The sequence below is a fragment of the Staurois parvus genome, unplaced genomic scaffold (assembly GCF_062004578.1).
Source record: "Staurois parvus isolate SC_StPar_1 unplaced genomic scaffold, SC_StPar_1.0 ptg000538l, whole genome shotgun sequence".
NCBI lineage: Eukaryota > Metazoa > Chordata > Amphibia > Anura > Ranidae > Staurois > Staurois parvus.
Window position 1 is genome coordinate 8,440,847 of NW_028318334.1, and position 13,854 is coordinate 8,454,700.

At 43.3% G+C, this 13,854-nt stretch overlaps 1 protein-coding gene across 1 annotated transcript in view; it reads right to left on the reverse strand.

Annotated features, from left to right (window-relative positions):
- Nucleotides 1-6,734: 6,734 nt before the first annotated feature.
- Nucleotides 6,735-13,854, reverse strand: part of MRPL38 (mitochondrial ribosomal protein L38) — a 35,821-nt gene continuing 28,701 nt past the window's right edge. The window contains exon 9 of the mRNA XM_089690658.1: nucleotides 6,735-7,422. Within this exon, the coding sequence (XP_089546784.1) occupies nucleotides 7,286-7,422 (137 nt within the window). The 3' untranslated portion in view covers nucleotides 6,735-7,285. The remainder of the gene's footprint in view (nucleotides 7,423-13,854) is intronic.

Genomic DNA, 13,854 nt, shown 5'->3' on the forward strand with positions numbered 1-13,854 from the left:
TCCCAATCGGAAGAGGAGATTGGGACCTTTCCGTGAGTACCAGACGTGTGTTGGGAGCGCGCGCTCTCAGCACATACGTTTTTCTTAATTGCACGCAAATGTGAGGCCGCTTGGCGTCAAGGCCCACATGCCAGGAAGCCGCATGTTTGCGTGCGGCCAGCGCCAAGAGGTTAAGCAGTGGATAAAAATCCCTAATAAAGAAGGTCAGGGCAGTTGTTCTCTTCATCCAATTGGACTTGGGGATAAATTCTATACGGCATGCCCACTTTTTTTTTTTTTTTTTTCAATCAAAGAGGGTTATAACCTTTCATTTTGTTTCCATTGTCCAATGTGTCCCATTAGGAAGATTTCCCTTCACTTCCTGTCCCAGAGCCAAGCAGAAAGTGAGAAGGAATCCCCAGTTGTCACCAGGGATTCCAGAACTAGCGCCTCCTTTGGAATATTTCCCTTCTATTAGTGCTCTGATGTCAACCCAAAATTTCGGATTTTCTTTACTTCACTTTTGGCGATAATGGTAAACAGGATAAAGAGGATGAATCTTCCTAACAAGGGACACAGACAGTAATGAAAACCTGACAGAGGTTCTAATCTATCTCCATTCTATCCAAAATGAAGAACAAATTGCCTTTAGTTATACTTTAACCCCTTTATGATAGTATTCTACATATATGCAGCAGCAGGGTGTGTGAGAACATCCAGCCACATATACAGTACGTGTTGCTGTCTAGTTCTGGAGCACACTCCAACAGCACTCTTAGACCTGCGACTGAGCTGTCACCAACAGCTTATAGTCAACGACTGATGATCAGGAGCTGGTAGGCCCATTTACCCACTTGCCTACCGGGCACGTTCACCCCCTTCCTGCGCAGGCCAATTTTCAGCTTTCAGCGCTGTTGTACTTTGACAATTGCGCAGTCATGCAACACTGTACTCATATGACATTTTTATATTGTTTTTCACACAAATAGAGCTTTCTTTTGGTGGTATTTAATCTCCACTGAGTTATTTATTTTGAAAAAAAAAAGGTTTTCTTTGTTTCTGTTATAAAATTTAGCAAACAGGTAATTTTTCTCCTTCACTGATGTGTGTTGATGAGGCGGCACTGATAGGCATTGATGAGGCACTGATGGGCACCAGTAGGCAGCACTGACTGGCGGCATTGACAGGCACAGTTTGGCAGCACTGATGGGCACTTTTGGGACTACAGGGCCCTGATTATCAGTGCAGATGTCTCCTTTGACAGTTGCCGGTTATCGGCAGTACCTCATGCTGTGACAGCGTGAGGAAAGTACTACCAATAACCAGCAAGCGTATTTACATTGTGATCAGCTGCGATTGGACACAGCTGATCACATGGTAGAAGGCCGCTGTGATTGGCCTTTTACCATGTCCTGGGATCAGCTGTGTCCAAAGGACTCAGTGATTACAGGCAGGACCGGGAACGTACTGCTAGGGGCGTGTTCTGGGAGGACATCATATGCCATCATTCGGCTATAGCATGGTAGGGAAGTGTTTACCTTTCCTTCAACTGTCCCTCTCTAACATCTTCTTCTGAGTGCCGGTCTTCAGCCATCTTCATTGGCCAGTAGTCAGTCATCGTGGCACAATGAGATCATGTCAGCGATTCACGTTGGATTGCTTTTCAGAGATGATTTGACAGGTGGTGGGGAGGTGATATGTCAGCTCCTCCCTGCCTGTTTTAACTCCGTAAATGCCACAGCACTGCACCACATTACTCGCAGTTACAGGGCCATTGTGTTGCAGGTCCAATCACTTAACACTCCAGTCACATTGGGTGTGACTTGGCATGCGATTTGCATGCTATGCGACTTGCAAATCGTTTGCCATGTCACACCCTATTGTCTGCAATTACAGTAGCCAAATCGCTGCGGTTCCGACTTGAATGGAGCCACACTGATTTCTAAAGTAGTACATGCACTACTTTTGGTGCAAATTTGCAGACATCTGTTTCAGATGTCTTGCAAATCACACCTGAAATCGGCATCTCACCTGACTTTGAAATTGTGCGATGCCACTGTAAGTCACACGATTTCAAAGTCTGGCTTGATGTGACTGGGGGGTAAATGGATCACATTTGGCAATGGTAATGCCTATTGAAAGCGCATGGGGTATAATTATCGCAATGGCAATGAAGCAGTATTTGACACTTCTTTGAATTTTGAATGTTCGCCTGGCTTTCCATGCAGGCCTTTCCTCTGCTGGTCCCTAAAGAGGAACCTCAGCTTGCCCCCCCCCTTTTTTTTTTTCTATACCCCTGCTTATCTGATGTTGTAGGCACAGAATGGATACTCATCCAGCTACCGGATGCAGGATTGTCCCACTGAAAACCTTTTATGACCAAACACGCGCATGATGTCATCAACAGCTCTTCTGGGTTCAGCTGGTGGGGCCTCGCAATGACGCACCGCTAGGCCCACCTCCATTCTACTAGCTGAATGTAAAACTCAAGGCCCCCTGGGATACTGTATGTGTGCATATCCCGGGTGGCCCAGCTTGCGCTATGCACGTCATTTGTCTAGGCCAGTGGTCTCCAAACTTTCTAAACAAAGGGCCAGTTTACTGTCTTTCAGACTTTAGAGGGGCCAGACTGTGGCCATTGGGAGTAGAAAAGGTCCTGACATCAGTTGGAAAAAACAATGTCCAATTGTTGGCGTCACTCTGAGGAATTGTGCCTCATCATTGATGTCATTCGGCCCCATTGTTGGTGTCATTCGGAAAATTGTGTTACATCATTGGTGTCATTGGGAGCAATTGCACCCCGTCCTTGGTGTGATTGGTAGGAATTGTGCACCTTCATTGGTGTCAGTGGAGGGAATTATGCCCCATTGTTGGTATCAGTGGATGAAATAGTGTCCCGAGGGCCAGATAAAAGTAAGCAAAGGGCAGCAGTTTGGAGACCACTGGTCTAGGCGAATGACAGGCAGTGAGGGGCAGCCTTTTTATGAAGAAAAAAAATGTAACAATAAAAAAACTCTGCCCTCTTTGCGTAGAGTTGGGGAAGGGGGATTGAGAGGGGAGGACTTCACAAGGAGGGTGAAGGTCCTCTTTAAGTCACTGCATTACTCAGTATTGATGTGGGAAAATCTAGGGTATGTAGAGGGGAAGGAAGCATCCGATGGAACCAGAAGTGTGTTGTTTGCAGGAGAGCTTTCAGACAGATTGTGAATGTTAGGAAGGGTGAGTATAAAGCCTCAATCACACAGAATTTTGATGCCAACTGCAGATAAAATGCAACTGGATTCATAGATGGATGGAGATAGTTGTGGCCATGCAGCCTATACAAAGCGATGATAAGCTGACAGCTGTCCACAATTGTTCACATGTAATCACACATGCAGCAATCATGTGGTTAGGGACAGGTGATTGCCCCTTGAGGCAACAGGTTGCATCACCTATCCCTAGTCACAGTTAATAGCTCCATGTGCCAATACATGGGGACATCTGGAGACAGCTGCGGCGGCTGTCAGCATATCATTGCTTGGTGCAGGCTGAGTGACTGCAACTATCTGCATCTATTGCTAATCCAGCCACAGAAATACAATTGATTCTTGCTGCAGAACTTTGATCTTTTTCCAATAGGGATACCTTTTCTAAAACTTTTATTTTAACATTTTAAACATTGATCAATGCCTAAATGATGTTATTTTTCAAAGCTTCATATTTTAAAAATGTATTTATATTGTTCACTGAGTTACTTAGGTGGAAAATAGTCTGCCATTTCTTTTTTCAGAAGGTGTGCCTTTTTTGGACAGGGTGTGGAAGAGTACAGTAGTTTATTTTATCTTTGTACTTTTTCCCCTTTTTTGTTTGCTATTGCTTTTTTATGTTTATTATTTTTTTTTTTACATTTTTTTTCTTCTTGTGGAAAAAAAAAAGGAAATGAGACTCAAAAGGTCCAGGATAGTTAAAATGATTTCAATATCCCTAAGGGCTCATTTCTAGGTATGTAAAGGTATGTTTCTTCAGTGATCACCAATATAAAGGGACCATTCTCCACTGATTATTAGGGATGCACAGATACCATTTTTTGATCGGTGAGTATGAGTATCGATACTTTCAGTCAAGTACTCGCCGATACCGAGTACTGTTACTTTGCAGTGCAATTTGCACCTATACAAGATGTATGGACGCAAATTGGACCACAAAGAATAGCATGTGAATTGAACAGGAATGCAATTCTTGTCCAAATCGCATGCAGTTTCCTCACTGTTCCTGTGTGAACCCAGGCTGTCATAGCCTGATAGTACAAACAAATGGCAACTTCCCCAATTTATAACTGTTTTCTTTGTTGTTGACATGCATCGCCCTTCCATGTGCTCCTTGCTGCAAAGGCCAGTTATAGATTGGGGCAGTTGCCATTTGTTTGTACTGTTGGTATATTCATGAGGGGTGCACTGGACCCCTTGGCTGCCATTGTGCTACATGCTGGGTGTCCCTGTGCCTTTATGTAGGGGTGGGCTCCCTCCAGGCTTACCTGCCCTCAGTCTATCCATTATTATGCTCGTGCTTCTACTATGGAGGCTCTCAAAACTTATAGTTAGGTTTGTGATCTACCCTGTACTGTCATCCCTGCAAGGAGAGGAGAGAGCTGTGGGGATTTCAAATCCCTGTGACTTTCTCTCCTCTCAGTGCAGGGATGACAGTATGGGCTAGGTGGCTTCTGATTGGTCAGCAGTGACACCGGGATTTGAAATCCCTGCAGCTTTCTCTCCTCTCCTACAACGGAGAATCTGGAGCACCTGCATTCATCCTCCGCCTGATATATATATCCCCACGTGCCCTTCTCTCCCACTCTCCGCTCACTCACTCAGCATGGGATTGATGCAGGGAGGTTTCCTGTACCACTCTAGTATGAACTCAGGTTATGACTGTGACAAACCTGGGCTCACACAGGAGTGGTGTAGAAACCGCATGCGATTTGGACAGGAATTCTTTGCAGTGCAATTTGCATCCATACATTTTGAATCGACGCAAATTGCACCACAAATTATCAGTTTGGGTAGCGGAAGCATTTTCACGAATATGCGTACTCGTGGAAATACTCGGTATCAGCGCTTCCCTACTGATCACCAATGTAAAGGGAATTTCTCCACTGACAGTCACTGTAAAGTGGCATTTCTTCACTGATCACCAATGAAAAGGGACATTTCTCCGCTAACCACCAATGTAAAGGAGGATTTCTCAACTGACCATCAATGTAAAGGAACATTTCTCCGCTGACCACCAATGTAAAGTGGCATTTCTTCACTGATTGCCAATATAAAGGGGCATTTCTCCGCTAACCACCAATGTAAAGGAGCAAGAATAACATTTGAAAAACATGTAGCATTAGCATCACTTCACATTGCTGTGCGGCAAAAATTCAAGTTTGGTCAAGCTTGTCAACTCCTTCCATTCAAGTCTACGGTAATGCATTGTAAATGCACCTGTAGTATTTACATCACGTTTGCAAGCATTTATCAATGATCAGTAGTGTGGAAAAAAACATTTCCCCTAAAAATCACTTGGAGGGTGTCTGTGGAGTTTTTTTTTTTTTTTCTATTAACAAGTGTTAAATTGTTAAATGGGTCAAAAACAACCATTAAGGCTATAGGTGCATTGGTTTGTGTTAGAATTTTTTGCAAGTGTGAACTTCACTGTAGTTTTTGTTTTTTTTTTGATGCAAGCAGTGTATGTACCTAAATTTGACCTAGTATCAGCCTCTTACAGACTCTGTACAGCAGGGCTGCAGTGTGTGCAAATGAAGCAGCACAAGGAGCCAATTAGATCAAATACTGACAAGAAGCATACTTACATACTGACATCCCCAGTGACTCCAATAAAGTGATCAGTGCTAAATAACAGCACTGACATTGTACTAATGACACTGGGCAGGAACGGGTTAATGTGAGGGGCAATCAAAGGGTTAACTGTGTGCTGGGAGTGTTTTACTAGGGGGCGAGGTGTGTGCGCTTCACTGTAAGCACACTGATCGGGATGGCTGTGCTGTGCACAGCCATCCCTAGCAGTGTGCCCGAGCTTACAGGGAGGAAGACTGTAAACAAAACAGTCTTCCTCCCCGTCAGTGATTGTCAGTAATCACAGGGCGCCGGCGGGTAATCATCGGCCAGGACCTGGGGATTGACATCCGCGGCCACAAATGGCGCAGGTAGGGTGGGCGCCCCCTACCCAGAAATGCAAAATCATGTATATGTTCATGTGATTTTGCACACCCGTGCCGCTGTGTAGCAGTATGTCTGCTATACGGCGGCGGGTAAGCAGTTAAAGAGCCCTGTAAACACAGGACTCTGTGCTGTGATTGGCTATAGCTGATCAGCCATAAATCATTGGCTGGACCTGCTGTGAGAGTGCGGGTTATCAGCGGGCATGCGTATCAAACCCAAACAGCCTGCCCATGCTGTTGCCCCACAGTAAACGTACCATGGGTAGGCAGAAACTGGTTAAAGTAGAAGTTTACCCATAACAACTTGATAAAAAAGTTCTTTAGCAAGAAACATACATTCCACAATAATCATGCTACCAAAATAAGTGTGTGCTGTAAATCGCCTCCAGCACTGCTCCCATTTCTTCTTGTTGGAGGCTGCCATTTTACTGAAGTTCAGAGCCTATGAGCAGCAGAAAATCTTTAGTTTCAACACATCGGGCTCTAGTTTTCGGTATGGTGCCTAAAAAGACAGAAACTGAGCATGTGCAAAACAAGGAAAGACAGTGTATTACTGGTGTCAAACAATATAGGCATTTATTTATAATGTTTAACATAGCTATACCTGTAAAGTGGGCCAGCCTGAAGCGATCTAGCAGGACTTCATTTTCTGACTAACGTGAAAAGCAAAAACTGCCCAATCACCACCCACAGCTCTGAAGAATCATGGGAAATGTAGTGCTGTGAGCCATGGATAGATATGAGGGAAAATTATGTATGACATATCAAGGATCTCTCCTCCATGTTTCTGGACATTGATGACAAAAAGGGGGGGGCTGACAGTGATACCTTGGCAACTTAAAAAAAACACTTATTAGCAAGAGGATAAAACTGTCTGCACAGTTCTAGCCTGATAGGAAAAAGATGTATTTGATCTCTATTGCTTTGTAATGATGTCTTTGTACAGCCATAATCTTAGATCCACATTGATATCTGGTGACATAGTTAAAGAAGATCATTAAAATGACAGAATCATGAAGGGTGCAGGAGAACAGCAATCATTTTATGAGTTATTGTGCATGGCATTCCAAAAAAAGTTATTCTCTCAGAACCATTTGTGTATCAATAAATCCCATAGGTGGGTTCATCTGAGTCCCTGTATCTGTCCAAGTATCTGAGAGGCTGACTGTGAGGAAATTTTTTCTGTGTCGGGTGATATCTTGGTGGGAACTGGTGTTCAAAGATAGGTTCCTTCATATCTAATGGAAAAGAAGAAAAAGTTTACATAATTATAATATACAATTTATGAAGTTCAATAGAAGTGACCTCAATAGGTCTTGTTAATAGTATATCATCGACTTTCATTACCACTCTGTGTGACAGCAGCTCTTCAGTACCAAGAGGACAGTTCAAAGTGCTCCAACTAAACACCCACCTGATAGGGCACTGGCCTATACCTGCTCAGACCACAGGGTGGCCAGACCCAAAGTACAAACTCTGGGGCTGATTTACCAAAGGAGTGGACACTGTTCATTTTGGAAAGTAAATGTTAGTTTACTCGCCTCCTGCCCACCATATAAGGAAATGGTGGGCGGTCAGCATTGGCGGCAGCTCTCTCGTTCTGGAAGGATGTCATATGATGTCCTCCCACTCTAACTGTGCATGCGTGCCCCCCCGGCGGTGCACTGTGTCCCTAGGACACAGTGGATCACCGATCACACTAAAGAGCCGACGACATCAGCTCTGTCATGTGATCAGCTGTGTCCAATCACAGCTGATTACATGTAAACAAGGAAACACCGGTAATCGGCATTCCTCAGAGGGGACATCTACACTGATCATCAGTGCAGCCCCAACAGTGCCCATCAATGCCACATATAAGTGCCTACCACTGCACATCAATGCCACATATCAGTCCCCATCAGAGCTGCCTTTCACTGCCAGTCAGTGACACCTATCAGTACCACCTAACAGTTCCAGTCAGTGCCTCCCCATCAGCGCTGCCTCATTAGCACACATCAAAATTTTTCAGTCTTTTTTAGTTTGTTAAGCAAAAAATAAAAAAACCCAGTGGTGATTAAATACCACCAAAAGAAAGCTCTATATGTCTCAAAAAAAGATAAAAATTTTGTTTGAATGATAATTGCACAGTCATCCAACACTGCACCCAAAGTGGGACAGCACTGAAAGCTTAAAATTGGCCCGGGCAGGAAGGGGGTAAAAGTGCTTGGTAGGCAAAGGGTTAAAAAAAGTGAAGCTTTGTTCACTTTGAATACCCAATCTTGTGCAAGGGAGATTTAAAAGAAAATGCATTTTTGCTAGCACATAACTGACATAACACTGAATTTGCTAACTGAACTGTCCTCCACTCCTTTAATAAACACCAATGTCTAGGAATTAGCTTTTTATTTTTAAGATCTATAAAAGCTCGTGGCTCCTCATTTTAAATTATATCTCTATTCATAACTTCTCTTCAATTTTGGGAGGAGTAGAGAATGGTTAGAACCTCTCTTTTTTTGCTGTATCCAGTTGAGATTTCCCTTCACTTCCTGTCCCAAAGATACAACAGGAAGGGAGTGGAACTCTCTTCACAGTGTGTGGAAATCCCTCAGACAGTTGTCACTGAACAGGTGGAAGATGTCCTCTCACTGTCTAGTTACAGCATGAAATGCATCAGCCAGAGAAGGCAACAGTGGTCTTGTATCTTTAGCCGTTCTAAGTTGTGCCATGCGTTTGGTGTGCATGGTAGTGATCATGGGAATAGGGACACATGAGCACATTCACTATATATCTTTGCTCTGACCCACTGGCTATTCAAAAGAAGGATACAAATGAGACTTGGGGGTTTATTTACTAAAGCTTGACAGTGCAAAATCAGGCTCACTTCTGCCTAGAAACGAATCAGCTTCCAGGTATGATTGGTAAAGCTTAATTGGAGAAGCTGAAGTTAGAAGCGAGACGGATTTTGCACTCTCCAGCTTTAGCAAATAAACCCCTTGTTGTAATCTGAAAGTTATCACTTAAAGAAGTACAGCCAAAGCTCTTTTGGCTGTACTTCTGTGGATCACAGGAGTGCAGTTCGTTCAGCATGCCTGTGACCCGTTGTCAGTTGACTGTGGGCTGAAGCCCACTGTTGACTGATGTCACTCAGGCAGTCCAGGCTGGGGAAAGATCCCGACTTTAAAGTCCCTGTCACGGTTTACCCACACGCCACGCGCACAGCGACTAGCTAACCGAGGCGCACTTGTGGCCGTGACTTGGGGCAAGAGGGAATAAAGGGGACTTAACTTTGAATATATCTACGTATATAAGATCAGCCGTGATATACTTTCACAGCCCGCACTACCTCTTGGCCACCACCGTAGGGGGAAACTCCACTCCAATCCAGCTGGTCGACCACACACACTGGCAGATACAAATCTTATATACAATCTGATGCACTAATGAGAGTTGAGGAGCAGCTTAGCAATCACACACCCTTCTAGGATCCCTCCAGCTATCCTAAAAGCCAGAACCCCGTTGTTAATCACTCTTCCACTGTCCACACCAAACACACCACAAACGGTAGCTTGCCACCACCCAACAGCTTTACTGGCCTGCTGGGACACCAAACACACACAGATCTCCATCTGGCAGATCTGTTACCTTTACAATCTGCATACAATCTGCCAACACACAGTGCAATTGCATACAGACAGGCAATGAACTTGACCGAGCATATAAAGGCACTAAAATACAATCCAATCTAATCTCTCCGGAGATATGAGCCCATGCTTAAATACCCAGAAGTCACTTATTAATTGTAAGATTTAATATCCTGTGGGCAGTGCATAAAAAATGTACAAAGTATAAAAAATTACAGAAAATACAAAAAATTACAAGACACACATAGACTATTCACTATAAAATAAAAGGGAATAAAACGAAAATAAAACGTTTACCAAGATTTACCCTGCGACTGGAGCAAGTCCAAAAAAGTCCGTAATCCGTTAGTCGATCGAACCAGCTCCATACGAATCACCATGTCCAAATGTCAGGGTCCTCAATTTATGGGGATATGGACATAGGCGGGACATTAGTCTTTGGCCAATTGACTCGGGGAGTGTTCCTGTACCCTCCCACAGGCTGTTCTGGGTGCTGAACTGTCTAAAGTCAATTGGACAAGGAACGGCTTGAATCGCCAAGTCGGGGATTGAATTTCCGACACCAGCGCGTCAGTCCGATCGTGACAGTACCAATCTCCGTTCAGCTGTCACCATCTGGCACCACATAACCATTTCCTGCATTTTCCTGGCATTCCACATAGGCCACAAATATAGTTTTTACATGCCGATGCAGCGCACAGAGTGTCCAATCAGAAAGAAGTATTTTCATCTCTCTGCAACTAATATTTTAGCTTTTATGAGGGATGAAACATACTCCTTTGATAGATGTACAGTTGTGTTCAAAATTATAGCAGTCAGACATCACTAACCTGATCAATCACTGTTTTTGGTAGAAATTATATTTCTACATGGAAAATAATTTACTAGCAGGTGTAATAGAGTAATAGAAATCCAACAGTCATGACATGCATGCTGCTGATTCTGTGTAATTAAATCACTAATTGAAAGGGGCATGTTCAAAATAATAGCAGTGTGGAGTTCTATTAGTGAGGTCATTCATTCTTTGAAAAACAGGTGGCAATTATTGCCCTTATTTAAGGAAGGAAGGCAGCAAATGTTGTACATGCTGGTTACAGTGCATTTCTCTGAAATTCTGAGAAAAATGGGTCGTTCCAGACATTGTTCAGAAGAACAGCGTACCTTGATTAAAAAGTTGATTGGAGAGGGGAAAACATATAAAGAAGTGCAGAAAATGATAGGCTGCTCAGCTAAACTGATCACAAATGCTTTAAAATGGCAACCAAGACCTGAAAGACGTGGAAGAAAGCAAAAAACTACCATTCAAATGGATAGAAGAATAGCCAAAATGGCAAGGACTCAGCCAACAATCAGCTCCAGGAAGATCAAAGAAGGTCTAAAGTTACCTGTGAGTACTGTTACAATTAGAAGATGCCTATGTAAAGCCAAGCTATCTGCAAGAAGCCCCCGCAAAAAAAAAAAAAAAAAAAAGGACGTGCTGAAGAGGTTACAATTTGCCAAAGAGCACATTGACTGGCCTAAAGAGAAATGGCGCAACATTTTGTGGACTGATGAAAGTAAGATGGTTCTTTTTGGGTCTAGTGGCCGGAGACAGTTTGTCAGATGACCCCCAAACACTGAATTCAAGCCACAGTACACTGTGAAGACAGTGAAGCATGGTTGTGCAAGCATCATGATATGGGGAGGTTTCTCATACTACGGTGTTGGGCCTATTTATCGCATACCAGGGATGATGGATCAGTTTGAATACATCAGAATACTTGAAGAGGTCATGCTGCCTTATGCTGAAGAGGAAATGCCCTTGAAATGGGTGTTCCAACAAGACAACGACCCCAAACACACCAGTAAACGTGCAACATCTTGGTTCCAGACCAACAAGATTGATGTTATGGAGTGGCAAGCCCAATCCCTGGATCTTAATCCAATAGAAAACTTGTGGGGTGACATCAAAAATGCAGTTTCTGAGGCAAAACCAAGAAATAGAGAAGAACTGTGGAATGTAGTCCAATCATCCTGGGCTGGAATACCTGTTCACAGGTGCCAGAAGTTGGTTGACTCCATGCAACACAGATGTACAGCAGTTCTCAGAAACAGTGCTTATACAACTAAATATTAATTAAGTGATTCAAAGGAAAGCAAAATCTTCAAACATTTTTCAGTTTATATAGTGAATGTTTGAGTTTGTAAAGAAGAATACAAACACTGCTATTTTTTTGAACAGTCTAATATTCACTTTTCTTCAATTTTTTAGAGGAACAACACAAATTTGATATATTTTTCTTCATGTTTTGATTTGGAATAGAATGTGTAGTGTTCCCAATGCATTTGTGTGTATGGAAATAAAAGCTATTAGAAGGATTTTGAGCTTTTTTCAACACACTGCTATTATTTTGAGCACAACTGTATATACTTTAGAGCTCCCTAGACAGATCGGAGACCCCCTTGGTGTCATGAAGCCGAAACATCTGCGTTTCTCTTTTAAACTTCAGGAAGATGGCAGAGTCTGATTACATATAGGTGACAAAATCTTATTAGCACCCAGGTGCCACTTCCAGCCTGAGGAAGCTCTGTCTATTTTCAGATGCTAATGTATGACCATCTGTCCCTGAGTACCTATGACTGAATATTTCTTTAACAAGGACTGAAACTACATTTAGGATTACATATTGCTACAGATCACATTTCAGCTACTCAAATCTGTACATTTATGTCACAGTCCCCACCCCCGAGTATGGAGCAGCACCTGGCTCCGCCTCTCAGCAATCCGCTGAAAGCCTGAGCCACCCACTCCCTCCCCCTCCCCAGTCCAGTGCTCCAGTGGGGCAGAGCAGACAGTGGTGACTGACAGTCACTGCTCTATGCTCAGAGCGGCTGTAAGAACTCAGCAATCATCAGTCGTGATCGCTGATTTCTCACACCGGAAGCCATCAGGGAACCGATGCTACATCCACCTAGGTAAGTATGATTTAAAAAACAAAATCCCATACTTCTCTTTTAAAATGGTTGTAAAGGCAGAAGGTTCTGCATGCAGCTTCTTCCCACAGCCCCCCAAATACATACCTGAGCCCGATCTCAATTCAGCAATGTGCATGAGAGCTGAGGCTCCCTGCCTCCAACACAGCAACCATTGGCTCCTGCCGCTGTAAATCACAGCCAGTGAGGTGGGGTGGGGTTGAGCTCTGCTCTGGGTGTCTTATGGACACCCAGAGCAGAGCTCAGGAGAGCGCACGCAAGAATGCCCCTATAGCAAGCAGCTTGCTATGGAGGCACACAGCAGGAGACAAGAGCCAACATTGCTGACCGGGTCCCGAGAAGAGGAGGATTGGGGCTGTTCTGTTGTTCTGTTCAAAACCATTGTACAGAGCAGGCAAGTATGACATAAAAAAAAATGTTTTAGTAATTACGAATCTTTAATATCACTTTAAGAAAGCAGTAATAAGAGTGTTATGTCTTTAAAATAAAAATGACCATCCTTTATTTTCAGGGAGCAGGAAAAAAATATGCTTAGGAAAAAGACAAAAGGCTCAATTCACAAATATTAACACCCGATTCTTTTTTGCTTTCTCTGAGGACTACAGAAGCACACCCCCACTATGTTATAGGCAATAGGAAAGGGGTGAGGTTCCATACTCCTATCTTGTTTCTGTTGTCTTGATATAGAAGGACAAGTGAGTGTTGCCATCATAGCTGGAAGTGAGTTACTGGTAGAATCACCAGGTGATAAACAGTAAAGAATAAAGAGAAAAGAAAACGAATGCAGCCACCACATCTACCATTTTGTAAAGCTACAATACATGGAATTTGTGTTTCAGGGTTTAAATACTCTATAAGCTATGTGACAAATTTCAAAGGTCATTGGACTTGGTTGAAAATAACTCACTTTTTAGAATAGAGGTATCCTTATCCTGGTGTGTAAAGCCAGCCATAGATGGATTAAATATTGGGAGGTTCAGCAGATTCGATCCATCTATGGGCAGGCTGATTGTACTGAAGTCGATCCATCAATGGACTTCAGTATAACCAGCCTGTTTGGATTACTTGCATGCA